This window comes from Leptonychotes weddellii, chromosome 1 (assembly GCF_054177405.1).
Source record: "Leptonychotes weddellii isolate Sample4059 chromosome 1, ASM5417740v2, whole genome shotgun sequence".
Lineage (NCBI taxonomy): Eukaryota > Metazoa > Chordata > Mammalia > Carnivora > Phocidae > Leptonychotes > Leptonychotes weddellii.
Window position 1 is genome coordinate 187,451,654 of NC_138369.1, and position 16,308 is coordinate 187,467,961.

The 16,308-nt window shown below is 37.0% G+C and overlaps 1 protein-coding gene across 1 annotated transcript in view; it reads right to left on the reverse strand.

Moving 5' to 3' along the window:
* The window catches only part of BRWD1 (bromodomain and WD repeat domain containing 1), a 109,785-nt gene that overhangs the window by 19,304 nt on the left and 74,173 nt on the right, over positions 1-16,308 (reverse strand). The window contains exons 24-34 of the mRNA XM_081819706.1: positions 15,756-15,886; positions 15,011-15,093; positions 10,726-10,837; positions 10,034-10,095; positions 9,355-9,510; positions 9,009-9,129; positions 7,765-7,890; positions 6,203-6,275; positions 5,030-5,068; positions 3,322-3,468; positions 2,548-2,700 (exon numbers count right to left, since the gene is read on the reverse strand). Coding sequence (XP_081675832.1) covers positions 2,548-2,700; positions 3,322-3,468; positions 5,030-5,068; positions 6,203-6,275; positions 7,765-7,890; positions 9,009-9,129; positions 9,355-9,510; positions 10,034-10,095; positions 10,726-10,837; positions 15,011-15,093; positions 15,756-15,886 — 1,203 coding nt within the window. The remainder of the gene's footprint in view (positions 1-2,547; positions 2,701-3,321; positions 3,469-5,029; positions 5,069-6,202; positions 6,276-7,764; positions 7,891-9,008; positions 9,130-9,354; positions 9,511-10,033; positions 10,096-10,725; positions 10,838-15,010; positions 15,094-15,755; positions 15,887-16,308) is intronic.

Sequence of the window (16,308 nt, forward strand, 5' to 3'; positions counted from 1 at the left end):
TATCTTCCTCCAGGAGAAGAAAATAGGCCCTAGAACTTTAATAGATGTGAAAGACTATGTTTAAACAGTTTTTACAATTAAATAGTATCAAATCTTTCAAAGAATTCAAGCAGTGTGATGTTAAGTGCTACTGTAATTAACTTTGGTATAGCTATGTATTTACAGGAAGTACTCTCGACTCATTCACAATCATTCTGGGAAAATAAGTTAAAAAGTCTAATGTTCAAAAGCTACGTATCAATCACTCTGATGCACGGGGCAGAAGGGTGGAGAGACTAACACTAAAGAATCTTTAAAAAAAAAAAAAAGGGTTTGGGATACATGAATTTCCTATATGCTTTATAAATATATATGCACACATATACATATTCACAATATATGTGAAATTCAAAATCCCACTTCATCTTTGAAATGATCTTTGACAACTATTTCCAGTATTCTGTATATATCTTAAACTTATTCTTCTCCCTCAAATCTGAATTCTAGTGTAAGTCACCAGTTTTAAAAGTGATTTGTTTTCTTAATCATATTAAGTTTGAAACCTCTGATTCTTCATATTATCTGTCTTCTCATTAGGTTTTATGTAAAATTCAATGATACATTTGAATTGAACATAAACATTTAACAAAAAGGGGTGCTAAAATTATTAGCTCCTCAAAATGAAAAGAGGGCATGTATGAAAAAAACCCAGGGTTATCATCATATACAACGGTGAAAGACGGAAAATCATTCCCCCCGAGGTGAGGAATAAGACAAGATTGCCTCCTTTCACCACTGCACTTTAAATTCTAGCCAGAATAATTAGACAAAAAGAGAAATAAAAATCAGATTGTAAAGCTAGAAGTGAAACTATCGTTCTTCACAGATGACGTGATCCATATTCATGACAGCATTACCAATACCCAAAAATCAGAAACAATTCAACTGTCCAGCAGGAAATGAACAGATAAACAAAATGTCATATACCCATACGATGGAGTATTATTCAGGCATAAAAGGAATAAAGTTCTCATACAAGTTACAAACATGGATGAACCTTTCAAAGGTTCTGCTGAGTGAAAGAAGCCCGACACAAAAGGACAAATGCTGTGTGATTCCACTTACATGAAACATCTAGAATAGGCAGATGCATACCGACAAAGGAGAGGAGACCTTATTACCAAGGGCTGAGAGAAGGAGAGAGTGCGGAGTTACTGCTCAGCGGTTAGGACTTCTGTGTGGGTTGACAAGAGAGTTTTGGAAAGCTAAGCAACACTGTGAATATAATGTCAATGAAATGTACCCTTAAAAGTGGTTAAAATAATAAAGTTTATGTTACACATGTTTAACCATAACTTTGAAATTCTGATAACATAATACACAAAAATCCAATAAATTGTATACTTTAAATGGCTGAGTTGTGTGATATATCCTCAGATATGTATTTTAAAATAAAAGGGGAAAGAGGCACGAATGAGATTTATTTTCTTTCTGGAAAGAAAGTGTCTCACTAATGATGAATACTGACAATAACACAAGCTTGGAAAAAAGACTTGATGTTAAAGTGATGTTTAAATTGATGTTAAATTTGCATACTGAATGCAAGGAAAGAGTTCTCAGATTAAAAATAACACAGGGAGTCTGGTAATAAATAATGAAGAGAAAGTGAAATTAAGGCACAATGGTTAATTAGCAGTGACAGTCACTGACCACAGACAAAGTGCCACAATATAAGCAAGTGCTTGGGCGCCTGGGTGGCTCAGTTGGTTAAGCGACTGCCTTCGGCTCAGGTCATGATCCTGGAGTCCCTGGATCGAGTCCCGCATCGGGCTCCCTGCTCGGCAGGGAGCCTGCTTCTCCCTCTGACCCTCCCCCCTCTCATGTGCTCTCTCTCTCTCTCAAATAAATAAATAAAATCTTAAAAAAAAAAAAAAAGCAAGTGCTTTCCTTGAAGATCTTCTCAAATCACTGCTGTGTTTTCGATTACCCAACACACATTGGCTACAAGGGTTTTGTGGTATTTGTGAAAATTCGCTGAGAGTATATGTACCCTTTTGTACATTTATTATGCTTCAACAAATTTTGAAAAGTTATCCAATTTTTTAATACTTCAGGGATGCCCTCTCTCCTAGTGTTCTTAAATAACCAGACAGCGCACGTGCTTCCTCTTTGCATCCGAAATATCAGTATAGCGCCAACAGTCCCACCCCCGCTTCAGATCTTCCTTCGCTGGCTTGTAATAGCCTTCCAGCCTCTCTCAGTAAATTTCTAATCCACTTGTCAAGAGTCCTACATGTATGAAAACACGGGTTTTTCTCATTTTATGTATCAAGTTCACCGGCAGCCTCACTCCCACCAATTCCCATTTGTTTATACAACTTCAGGAAAGGTAAACGTGAATTGCTTTAAGGGACCAACCGCAGACATCTGGGCAGCGGCAGAGCGCTATTCTTACCAGTGGTCTCTCTCTTCACTTATCTGTAATGTTCCAACATTTACCAGCAAGTGGAAAATGACCATCAACATAGATTATGCACTTTTTTCTCTGATAACCACTTTTAAAATTACCTTTGATCTTTTGTTTGGTGTATATGCTTTTGCATTGCTAAATATCAACCGGATGTCTTTGCAAAATTCCAAAGGGCTGTCATAATTTCCTGCTTCTAAAGTTTCCCTTACTGTTCCAAAATCCATTGGAGTATCTATAATATCTCGGTAGTCCTAGATTTTAAAAACAATAATTAGTTCAAAGATTTGATTCCTACTTTTAGAAATGCAAGTGCATCAGATCTCTAAAATATTCAAAATGAGAGAGGAGAAAAAGATTAGAAGGAGACCTTAAGAATCATCCATAATTTTTAAAAAGAGACCCAGACATTAAGACAAGATAAGAAATATACCAAAATGATATACTTGGTAGGACGTGGAATGATTTTTATTTCCTTCTTTACACTCTTACATAGTTTCCAAGCTTCCTAGAGTAAATTTGTGTTTTATAATCTTTTTTTTTTTTTTAAGGCTATTTCCCATACCCCATACTGAAGGAATGAATACAGATGCTTTTATCCAATTTACAGTTTTCCTGGGGCTGGCCCTACTAAGATAATAACCATGTAGAATCCTCCCGTTATGATGCAGCAGTGATTAAGTCTCAGCCCAAGTTACAAGGGTGTCTATAGATTCAAGAAAAACTGTGTAATACAACTCTTCCACTCAGTGGTAAGAGACAAAGTTAACATGAAGCTAAGACATCTTACTCATTAAAGTTTACTTTAAATACCTCCACCCCAATCTCTATACAAAACAAGAAAAGGCCCAAACATTCAAATAATGACAACTTACTGGATATTCAACCAAATCAACAGGTTGTCTAAATGGTTCAGAATCTTCACACTGAAAAATTAAGTTCACTAGTTCCTTACACTGTTTCTTCCAGTTACTTTCAACATAGTTGGTCGCTTTGATGCTCCTTTTTTTCCAATCATGGACCTAAAAACACATTTACAGTATTAAAAGTTTTTTTCAGTCTTGAAAATTTAACAGAGTGATATGGCACAGTATGGTGGTAAAAACCCAAGTGAGTTGTCTTCTGTACTTTAATAATAGGGCTACTCTTATTTTCTGCCTACTTGGAAGAAACCCACTTTTCTGTAAAAACCCAACAGCATCACACCCTTTACTCTGAAAATATTGTTCATCCCACCACTTATCTCCCAAGTATAGAGAATATTTTCACAGAATATGAAGTACCACCTGGGATAACCTGGTAGGCTAATTAATGGCTCGAAAGATACCCACATCCTAATCCAAGAACTCATGACTGTCACTTTACATGGCAGACTTGACTAAAGACATGGATCTTGACATGGGAAGACGGACCTGGATTATCAGGATGGGCCCAAAGTAATCACAAAGGTCCTCTTAAGAGTGAGGCAGAAGAGGGGCACCTGGGTGGTTCAGTCGGTTAAGCATCTGACTCTCAGTTGTGGCTCAGGTCGTGATCTCAGGGTCGTGAGACTGAGCCCTGCACTGGACTCTGCACACAGCACAGAGTCTGCTTGGGATTCTCTCTCCCTCTCCCTCCACCCCTCCCACTTGTGCACGCTCTCTCTCTCTAAAATAAATAAATCTTAAACAAACAAAACAAAGCGAGGCAGAAGAGTCAGAGCCAGAGACTTCAAGCTGCTAGCCTGAAGATAAAAGAGGTGACATGAACCTCTAGAAGCTGGAAAAATGCAAAGAAAGGGATTCTACCCTACAGCTTCCAGAAAGGAACACAGCTATGCTGACATTGATTTTAGCTCAGAGACCTATGTCCAACTGCTGATCTACAGAAGATCATTTTTTTTTTAAGATTTTATTTATTTAACAGAGAGAGCGAGCACAAACAGGTGGAGTGGCAGGCAGAGGGAGAGGAAGAAGCAGCTCCCCACTGAGCAGGGAGCCCAATGCGGGGCTCGATCCCAAGGTCCCAGGATCATGACCTGAGCCGAAGGCAGATGTTTAACCAACTGAGCCACCCAGGCGCCCCAACACCATTTTTCAAAATTGTTTAAGCCACTAGATATGCAATTTGCTATAGCAGCCACAGCAAACAAATACTAAAGAGATACTAAACACCTGGGAGTTTGTTTAAGAATGAAATTATATGAAAATGACAATCAGATGACAATAATTCAAGTCTAACTTCTTCAATGTTATTTGGGGCAAGCGTATTAGGAAAATTAATATGGTAAAAAGCTTAAATTTAAGCAGCATTTGGATAACATTTAAAATGTTGTTTTTTTTTTTGAGAGAGAGAGAGAGAAAGCATGCGCATGCTCGCAGGGCGTGGGTGGGGTGGGGGGATAGAGAGAGGATCTTAAAAGCAGGCTCCAGGGCTCAGCACAGGGCCTCACCCAGGGCTCAATCTCATGACCCTGAGATCATGATCTGGGCCGAAATCAACAGTCAGACGCTTAACCAACTGCGCCACCCAGGCGCCCCCTTAGATTGCTTTTAAAACACAGAATAAGTAAACAACAAAGGTCAATCAGGCAGATTAACTTACTCTCCTTCCAGAAGATGTTTTAGGAAGATCACTATCATCCTAGGAATAAAAATCAGAGCAGCCTAAGTGTTAATATTCTCATTAGAAATGTAATAATCTAAAAGCATATCAAGACATTAGGTCTTACAAGGGTTTTAACTTGTTTACAAAAATCTCAAAAGGCAGACCCTATCAGATGACCTTTGTGGGACCCAGACTCCAACAAACCAATCATTCTTAATAACCCCTTACATTCCCTAAGAACATGCAGTAATTCCAAAAGATAGCTATAAAAAGTTGCTTTGTGCATGACCTAAATAGAACATGCATAAGCAACTTTAAATTTGTGTTTTACCTCTACCCATAATACCCTAGAAACCATCTCCTACATTTCCTGAATTTCCTACTCTACACATTTTCTTATTCTCTAAATCAGGTATTTGTATACCCATTTTTGTTCCAATATAAATTAGCATGAAAATCAGTGAATTACAATAAGGGCTTGCATAGAAATTGACACTACACTGACATGAGTAGTGTTTTTAAAGAATATCCTTCCTACAACTCCTGCAACTTCCTGCCTGATTCTGTATAAAGTGAAATTATTCGACACCACTGATAGCTGCCTTAAACTTCAATACCATCTTGAGTGAAGAACTTGTGGGTACTGTGAGCATGGTAAAAGTTCATGAATTTTTAATTACAATTAAATCCAACTCTCAGATATTGGTTTTAGCAAAAGTAGAGAACATATTCCGCAGCTATGTTATTCATATAGACATATTTTGTTTATTTGGTAGCAATTACTGGTTGAAACAAATTCCCTCACTGAACATCTAGACAATTAAGAAATATATTTTTTCTCAAAGTCCATAGTCTCTCATGCGTCATCTCTCCTGAGAAACAAACTGAGGGTTTTAGAGGGGAGGAAGGTGGGGGGATGGGTTAGCCCGGTGATGGGTATTAAGGAGGGCACGTACTGCATGGAGCACTGGGGGTTGTAAGAAAACAATGAATTGTGGATCACTGCATCGAAAACTGGTGATGTATTGTATGGTGACTAACAAAATAAAAATATATATATATTTTTATCAAAATAGTTTTCATAGTTCACTGGAATATAGTGAGACTCAATATTTTTAAGTTACCATTTGAAATTAACAAAAATCATTATAAAATTAACAAACTTCATACCAAATCCTCGGCATTTTGCTCATCATTTTCAGAAGTGTTAGAAAGTTCTGAGATATTTGTACAGTCTTGATTCCTAAAAAACAATTTTTCACGTTTTTAAGAGTATGCAGATGTAGTTACTACTGCTGTCAAAAATTCAAACTGCAGGTTAAGATATAAACAGTGCCCCAAGTTTGCATGCCTAATTTCAAGCAATGGAATACCAGGGTTTTTTAATCTACACTCTGTGGAAACAACTGACCATCTTAGAATACTGAAAGCAAGTCCCCCCCAACCCCCCGCCCAGTTATGTATGTATAAAAATTAAGCTGGTAATCCAGAAACAGTATATACATGAGCTCAATTGGATGAATGTGCAGATGAGTTTTCCTACACATCATCACTAGTAATATATTCATATAGCGAGTACCAAGAACATGGCTGATGGAGATAAAATAGAGGGGAAAAGCAGAAATTAAAGCAAACTGTATCTTCACTACACACACAGAAGAAAGAATGCTAAAGTAGGAATGTCTAGGCACAAGGAAGATGAAAGTGGGTATGTGATTTTTCTGAAATAGAAAAAAATGAAAGTGCTGGAGAAAGGGAAATAAGTCCAAGTCATCCGGGCAAGAGGCGGATTCAACCCAGCAAAGTGAGATAGACTAGAACCAGTTATTTCCCAGTGTGTAGCCTGATGGTGAAAATGATGGCATAGTTTATAAACCATGTTCTCCAATACGTAATTCTTTCCAACAATTTGCATGGCTATAGTAGAAAAAGGCATTAAAGATCATACAGCAAAACTCATTAATTTTGAAGGAAACAGGCTGAGTCATTTGTCCAAAGTGACAAAGAATGTTCACTTGAACAGATTAGGTTAAAACTCAGATCTCACTTTCCAAGTCAGTTTCCCATCCTACTCTTCCAAACTCATCTCCCAGTGAAAGCAAGCATGTGCAAAGTCACTCATACAAACACGCTCATGGGATACAACCCCAAAGAGATGAAAACCAATCTAGTCATGACAACACATCTCACAAACCCAAACTCAATACTCTCCACAAAAGAAGTGTTGAGAAAAAATGATGAGGTCAGGAAAGAAAGGAAAGCCAAGCAACAGATGAAAGGACACACAGACAGCAGACACGTGAAAGCTATGGCAGTCTGGACCGGGTCCTGAAGACAGAGCAAGGCTATTGGTGTAAAGAACTGAGGAAATCCACAGGCGTTCTGGACTGCAGTCATTAGTATTACACCAAGGAGAATTTAATGTTTCATGAGGACACCACAGGTACGAAAAATGTTAACCTAAGGGAATACCGGGTGAAGGGTATTTGTAGGGCAACTCTCTATAGTATAAAATTAGTTCAAAGTTTTAAAAAAATAGAAAAATCTGGATTGTTCAATTTCTCATGCCTTTACTGAAATTATGTTCACAATATGTATGTAAAGAAATGTCATTTAATGTAGCACATTAAAAAGGTATAATTCAGAGAGCAAAAATTATAAACTGGCTGGCTGCAAGAGGTACAATATGAAAAGTCACTTTTTCACAACATCTGTAATAGGAGGTAACTTACTTTATAAATTTTAAAAGTTGGTCAGTTATCTTCTTAGCTGATCTTGCAATTACACTCTCGGGTTCATTAAATGTCCTGGCATTATGTTCTATGTATCTGACTTCCCAAACTAATGCAGATAGCCTCCTTCAAAATAAAAAGTAGGCAATTTAGGACATAGAAAATGAAAAGACAGAAACCAAGTAAAAAAAAAAAAAAAAAAAATTAAGCCAGCATATATTATTAAATCTAAGTGCCAAAGTTACAACGAATAATAACCTTCTAATGCTACCAACCTGATCACAGTCATAAGCAATTATATCAGAAGCTAAACCATAGAGAATACATTTAAAAACCAAAAATCTTGGGCGCCTGGGTGGCTCAGATGGTTAAGCGTCTGCCTTCGGCTCAGGTCATGATCCTAGGGTCCTGGGATCGAGTCCCGCATCGGGCTCCCTGCTCGGCAGGGAGCCTGCTTCTCCCTCTGCCTCTGCCTCTCTCTCTCTCTGACTCTCATGAATAAATAAATAAAACATTTAAAAATAAATAAATAAATAAATAAAAACCAAAAATCTTAACAGATCACTTAATCCAGAAAACCAACAGAGCAACCCTCCATTTCACCTTGTCTAGAGATACAAATGAAGCTACTCAATGAAGAAAATGTATTAGATACCATTAATCCCGAGAGAGTAACCTGGCAAAGTGGTTTCTGAACAAATGCACATTCCCAGGTTTGGCTACACAAACAATGTAAGAAGCCAGTTTTTTGTACAGGTAATTTCTTGAAGTAGATGAATTATAAAAAATACCATAAATTACTTGAAAAAAATCACCGAGAATAAGAAACTTTACAGTTACCAGGGCTCTAGAAGCCAAAGATAAAAAGCTGATGACTCTGGGGAATTAATCTTTCAAAGGCCAATCTTTAACCAAGTTAAATTTTATCTTTAAATCGAGCTGCTAAATAGGAATGTTAACATGCAAATAAAAACAAATACAATATCTAACTACTTAACATAATTCATAAGAAAAGGAGACTATAAAAGATTGAGGAATGAAACACGGTATTTCTCATCTAAACACCTAACAGTGTCTTACACATAAGACCACAAATGACCATCATGAAAAAAGAGAGTGCAACAGAAAGTAATGCTAATCAGCTCCCACTCCATCACTGTCACCATCAACCACCACTTCCATTCACTCTGGTCAGGACGACCAAAGACCCTTTCAAACTATTTGTAAAGGAGGTTTCTACTGACCTGTAAAAACGATTAACGAGTCTCATTCGAATTGTGTACAGATCCGTTGGATAAGCTACCACAGTACAGTACTTTGGATACGTACACAGATCAACTGGACCTGCAAAAGCTGCAGCTATGTCTGTGGAGGCAGAGAGAAGAACTCTTGATCAATAAGTTCATTACTTTTAAGAGATTATTCCTCTACAAATGATTTAAAAATAGAGCTACATTTAACACTGCAGGCCCAACCAAAAAGTAGCAAACAGAAATTACAGTGAAGAACACAACCACAGCTTGCTACAATTTTAAAATACTTTTGAGGAAAGGAAAACTTGAACATGAAACTTCACACTAAAAAACTTACCAAGATTCAGAAGTTGATCTATGCCACTAATAATTCGTTCACACTCTTCATCTCTCGATTTCTGACCCCATTCACCATCTTGTGGTTTGTACAGCAGTTTCTCTAGCTCGTCTGAAGTGACAGAAATACTAGCTCCTAATTCTTCAGGTGGATCAACTATGAATTACATTAAAAATAACAAAAAGAAAAATAATCAACCAAACATACACTATATTTAAGTTGTCAAAACTCATAAACAAGACACTACAAAGGAAAAAGTAGCTGCTTTACAGTGGAGAAACCTGGCAGACACCACCTAAATCACAAGATGAAGGTTAACAGCTTCAGTAATAGAACAAATGGATATCATGTGCCTCCTGATAGGATACACCGAGGACCATGTATCGCTTCTGTAACGCTAGTGCCAAAAATGCGAACCCCGAACGATGAATAAATATCAGCAAAGCCCAAACTGAGAGAAATTCTGCAAAATAACTAGCCAGGATTATATGAGAAAGGATAGTGAGGCTACTAAGATGCAGTCAGTATAAAACTGGAAGCCTAGGGTAAGAATTAATGAGCCAGACACACATTAATTCTCTGGAGTTTTAGTAAAGCTCACAGTTACCATAATAATTTGAAAACACTTCTCAAACTGAAAACACAGGTAAAATATTTTCATTATTTAAAAATTATATACCATTATCAGGAATTGGTTCCATGTCCCATGGGCTAAGTTTTTCAATTTCAGTATTGTCCCACCTGTTAAAAAAACAAGAAGTCCAGTTAGCCTCTCATAAAAATGACTGGTGGCTAATAACTAGGTATCCACTACAAAAGGACAGAAAATGTGAAAACCTTTTTGCAGCAATAAAAGTTTAAATATTAACAGTAAGATTTTTTAAGGAGGATATATTATGAGAAAAAAGTATAAAAATGTATGGCGGTTCAAAGACAAAGCGAGAAATCCTGTGTGGCTTTACACAGGGTAGGTATAAGAAAAAAAAAACTCAAAGACACCATGGAGCCTTGAATGCCACACTTCAGAATGTGACTTTATTCCACAGCCAATGGGAAAGCAGCACAGACTTCCATAAACAAGGGAAATGATGTAATGTGTGCTCCTGAATAAGGATCCTGCAGTATTACGCTGAGGAAATACCAGGCGGCTACAGAAATGGTCCCAGGGAAGCAAGCAGAGCCTGTCCCAAGGGGGTACTGGCAAATGGGAAGCAACAGGGGCGTCCTAGAGATACTGCATGGAGGAGACTGATAGGACTCAATGACAGACTAAATCATAGTCTTTAACCTGAAACATAATAGTTCTTCATAAAACCACCCACCACAATGAATGAATGTTTATAGAGGATTAATTTTCAACTGCATACAGACCTAACGATGTAGCACTGGAAATGACTATCAGGGTACTGTGGCTGATATGGCTCTTGACTTAGCACTGTCCCAAACCACCAAGCATCATCAATGATAGATCGGAACCTGTCACCTGTAAGAGATGACCGAGTCTGAGACACCAATTTGCCAAGATTAACATTTTTAATTTATAAAGTACCGTGATATAGATAAGAGAAATTACTTCTTTATCTTAAAATTAGCCACCCTTCCCCACTTTCCAGCAATCTTCAGTGATAAAGTCAATGTAAAAAGATACAATGTTACACTTAATTTCCTTAAGGCATATAACCAAACAGTATAACAGACTAAAATAGTTATGACTAAATGCTGTTGTTTGGTGGATCTAAACACCTACCCCCAAAATAAGTTCCATTACATTTTACAACATGAAACAAAGAACAAGGTTTAATAAAACTCAAAAATCTTTTATAACAATGTGTACTATCAATAAATACTTGTTTAATAAGTATATTAAATACATACAGCTCTGAAATATTTCCTAAAGAATAAAACAAAATATAAAAGTATGATGAGAATTTAATCCATGATTATTCTAAAGTTGTTCCTATATAAATATTGCCACATAAAAGTGTTTTAATTCTTAAGACTTCACAATAAAAATCAGTTCTAGATGTACCCTTGGAAACACGTACATATTGATTATTTAAAAAATCGGGGGAGCCTGGGTGGTTCAGTCGGTTGAGCAACTGACTCTTGGTTTCAGCTCAGATCATGATCTCAGGGTCATGAGATGGAGCCCCAGTTCAGGCATGGAGCTTGCTTAGGATTCTCTCTCCCTCACCCTTTGACCCTCCCACTTCCCTCTCTTAAAAAAAAAAAAAATTAAACATCCAAATATTCCTTTACCTCAGCAGGATGTAATAGAAGCAGGGAAGTAGATATTAGGAGGACTCCTCTACAAACCCAAGTAACTGTAGAGAGTGCTCCAACTAACCTCAGTCATTTTCTGAATGTATTCTGTAAGAACGCTTCTGAGGAACACGCTGTATGTGAGCTATTTCACAAACATTACAAAAGAAACACAGACTGCTATAATAACCCCACCTTTTCCTTCCCATGCTTTCCACCATTCTCAAAACAAAATCACTAACCAAAAAAAGTCACTTATCTATCCTTGGTAGATTCACAGTTCTTTCTTCAAGGAAAGTTTTACGGAAATGGTATCAATCAAAATTAATGCTACATCTCACTCCCAAGAAAGAGAATATTTACGTAATAAAATACCCACAAGTAGTATTAACTAAAGTATGCTTACACTGAATTCTATAAAACTGAAAAAAATAGCAATATTACAATTAACGCATTACTTGTTTTGAGGTTTGTTTTTTTTTTTTTTTTAAGATTTTATTTATTTGTCAGAGAGAGAGCGAGCAAGCACAAGCAGGGGGAGCTGCAGGCAGAGGGAGAAGCAGACTCCTCAATGAGCAGGGAGCCCGTTGCAGGACTAGATCCTAGGACCATGACCTGAGCCAAAGGCACCCACTTAATCGACTGAGCCATCCAGGTGTCCCAGAGGGTTTTTTTTAATTATTTATTTGAGAGAGAGAAAGAGAGCGAGAACGAGAGTAAGCACACAAGCACAAGCAGGGCGAGTGGCAGGCAGAGGGAGAGGGAGAAGCAGGCTCCCCGCTGAGCAAGGAGCCTGATGCAGGACTTAATCCCAGGACCCTGAGATCATGACCTGAGCCAATGGCAGCCACTTAACTGACTGAGCCACCCAGGCACCTGGTTTGAGGTTAATACATTTTAAAATACATGTAAACATGACTTTTATGTATATTTCATATTTTCCAAAATCATCAGAAACCTGTAAGTCTCTCATCCCTCTACCCACCTCTCTGCCACTAATAAATTTCTACTTTTGATAATATTTCATTAACATAAATATTCTAAAACAGAACTTCATCTTTAGAAAAAAATCTTGGTAAGTTCTTCTAACTTTTTAAATGAAAGGCATATAGTAAAAATTTGATATAATACCCTGGTTTTTACCAATTATGTAATGTAAATAACCTAATTTAACATAAATATCACCCACAGTATTTATGTAATAGATATTATTGTAATAACAAGTCCAGTGGCTTCATTTTGAGATGCCTAACATAAATTCATGGTTATAAAAAAGCCAGTCTTTGATAGCAAGAATTAACTTTATTTTCCTCATTTATTTAAAACTAGAAGATACTTTCACAGTTTAAATAAAAGTATTTTTTCGGTGTAAGATAACACTTTTAATTAAAAGGAGCCTTAAGAAATCACTTTTCTGGGTGCACCTAGCTGGCTCAGTCAGAGGAACATGCAACTCTTAATCTCAGGGTCATGAGTTAGAGCCCCATGTTTGGTATAGAGATCACTTAAATAAATTTTTAAAAAAATAAATCACTTGGGGCGCCTGGGTGGCTCAGTTGGTTAAGCGACTGTCTTCGGCTCAGGTCATGATCCTGGAGTCCCAGGATCGAGTCCTGCATCGGGCTCCCTGCTCAGCGGGGAGTTTGCTTCTCCCTCTGACCCTCTTCCCTCTCGCGCTCTCATTCGCTCTCTCTCAAATAAAGTCTTTTTAAAAATAAATACATAAATAAATAAATCACTTTTCTGAAGGTAAAACCTGGCTTTTCCTTAAGCATAAAAAAAAAAAAACCAAACCTATTTTTGCCTATACAAGTAGGATAAACTTGAGGAAAGATAGTATGGTAGAACTTGATTAAAGTTTTCCATATAGGAAAATCAGAATCAAGAAACTTCTTCTAATAGTACTCCTCAAACTTAAAGAGAACAGGTAAGAGTTTATGGGGGAACAAAACTGAATTAATTAGAAGATCCATTTCTCAACCACAAAAATAAAACAAAGCCACTAAATTGCAAGAGGCAAGTGGGAATCCATCTCTAGAGCTGAGCTAAAGAGAACGGAGTTTAAAACAATTTTTGGATGCACATGTTGGTGGAACAAAAGGACAGCTTCCAACTTAGACATCGTTGGGGCTGGATAAATAGTTGGGAATAGATCCCATAATTAGATGGGAAACCTGAAAGTTCTTCAGAATCTGGCTATAGGACTTGTTAACTCCCACACGTTCCAGATGACTCGAGTTTGGTTTTTGTTGTTTCTGTGTGTGGCTAGATGTTTTTCTTCAAGAAAAATTTCCTTTACCTCTAGTCCCAAAATAATGCTGACTACTTGAGTGGACATTACCATTAAAAACAGTCTACTAAGAGCGGCCACATTCCCTGACAATCTTTCGTTTCAAATAGGGATGGCTCGGGGAATTTATCTAAAATTTACCTATTTGTAGTACCTGTAGAAAAAGGCAACAAAAACTAGGAAAATTAATGAGGTCTTAATATCATTTACAAATGTGTACACCAGATGTAAAACTTAGTATTTCTAATAAGAGATCTGATAAAACTTAGTATTTCTAAGAGACCAAAACTGATAAAAGGAGAATGAACGATCGTAAGTGATTCAAGTCAAGCTCAACACATGAGCTCCCCAGACAGCATTCCAAACTGAAAGTAATATATGCACACCTATGAAATGGGTACTATACTACAGTTGCTAACTAGTATTACCTGGCCTGGTTACAATCATCAATTTTGTCCCATGGAGATTAATGACCTACACAGTCAAGCAAAGGAGCCCACCAGCCCACCCTAAATGGTCACCACAAAAACCACAGTCAAGCTAGCATGTACATTGAGGTAATTTGACTTTTTTGTCCAGCCAGATGTCTCAGGGTTATAAAGTGTAAGTGTTCTATGAATTTATTTTTTAGAGGAATGGTTTCCTCAAGTCAACCTATTTAAGTCTGGGTTGATAACGACATTAAAATAAAATATTCTGGGATACCAGAACATTATCAGTGTGAAATCTGCATTATTTTTCGCCTTTCTGATTGTTTTATATCATAGAATAATTTTGTGAATTATGCCAGTCACACTAAAAAGACAGAAAAAAGGCAGTGCGAGGAAGTCTGAAAGGAAATAAAAGGTCAATTCTAGCATATAATCAATGAGTAAGAAATAATCCCTTCAAAACGTCAGCTACTGTAAGAATACAAGAAATGGTGCTTGGCTAAAAAGGGTATTAAGGAGAAGTAAGTACCAAGCCCTAAGCAAAATATACTCCAGTCACTTGTATCTTCCCACGACTTACATGTCTGCATCCACTATAATAAGCAGCACTATAACCAGTAAAATGAGAGATCATCTTCTAAAGGCATATGAAACTCAGTAAGGATGGACTTACAAGACTGCCAATTCCTCTGTCTTGCTTCATCATAAAATTGACGCAATACAAGAAAGTCAATAACATCTGGCATATCATGATACCTAAACAGAAATATAAAAAACTGTTAAACTCCCTGAGTAGCAGGTTACAGCCTAGGGCAAAAATGTCAAAAAGAAATAGGATAGGAGCTGCACTTGTAATTTTTATTTTTCAACTAGGTTATTAAAAAAAAAGTGAAAAAGAAGCTAGTAAAATTAATGTTAAGAGTGTATTTTATTTAACCTTACATACCCTAAATCCTGTTTCACAATGTTATCAGCACAAAATAATGAGACACTTTACATAATCTTTTTCTTCGTATCAAGTCTTCAAAATCTAGCGTGTACACTTAACATCACACTCAATTGAAATCCGCCACATTCTAAGTGCTCAAGAGCCACAGTGGCTAAGGGCTACCATAATGGACAACACAGGCCTAACAAATTATTTATTCTAACATTTTCTCAAAAATAAAGACAGAAGAAGTGTCCCCTCCAGGCCAGAATTCTCCACACATTTAAGTGGCATGGGGAAAGGTATAAAACATGCCAGTGCCTAATTGTTGCTACAGCACATGATCTTTACTTCTAGTGGGCTCCCATCTACCAGGAACCTTAACTCACAGGCTGCCTACAGTGCTCTACCCCTTCAGCTATGGAAAGGACACGCTCATCAGCAAGAGAAAAAAATCTAAATAATTCCATAAAAAAATAGTAACACATACCTAATAGAGAAAGATTTGTCCATTAATCTTCCAGTTGCAGGATCTATAAATGCAAGTTTGAGGCAACAGAGTGTAGGGGGCCCAACCTCATATCGTATTCCAACTATTTTGACCAATTCTTGATCCTTTAACAGATATTTTTAAAAGAGCAAGTGTTTAAAATGGTTTAAAACAGAACAATTCCTCAAGACTATAATTCTCCATATTGCCACAGTAAGTCAACTCACAATTTACCTTCCAATTTAACATTAATTACAATAATTTTTGCTAATGTTAATCTTCACGAATCTTTTTTAGGATAGACATTTAATACTGTTTCTAATGTAAGGAATATACTCACTTTAGAAAATATACCACAAGTGATATATACAATGGAATATTATGCAGCCATCAAAAGGAATGAGATCTTGCCATTTGCAACGACGTGGATGGAGCTGGAGGGTGTTATGCTGAGCAAAATAAGTCAATCAGAGAAAGACATGTATCATATGACCTCACTGATATGAGGAATTCTTAATCTCAGGAACAAACTAAGTGTTGCTGGAGTGGTGGG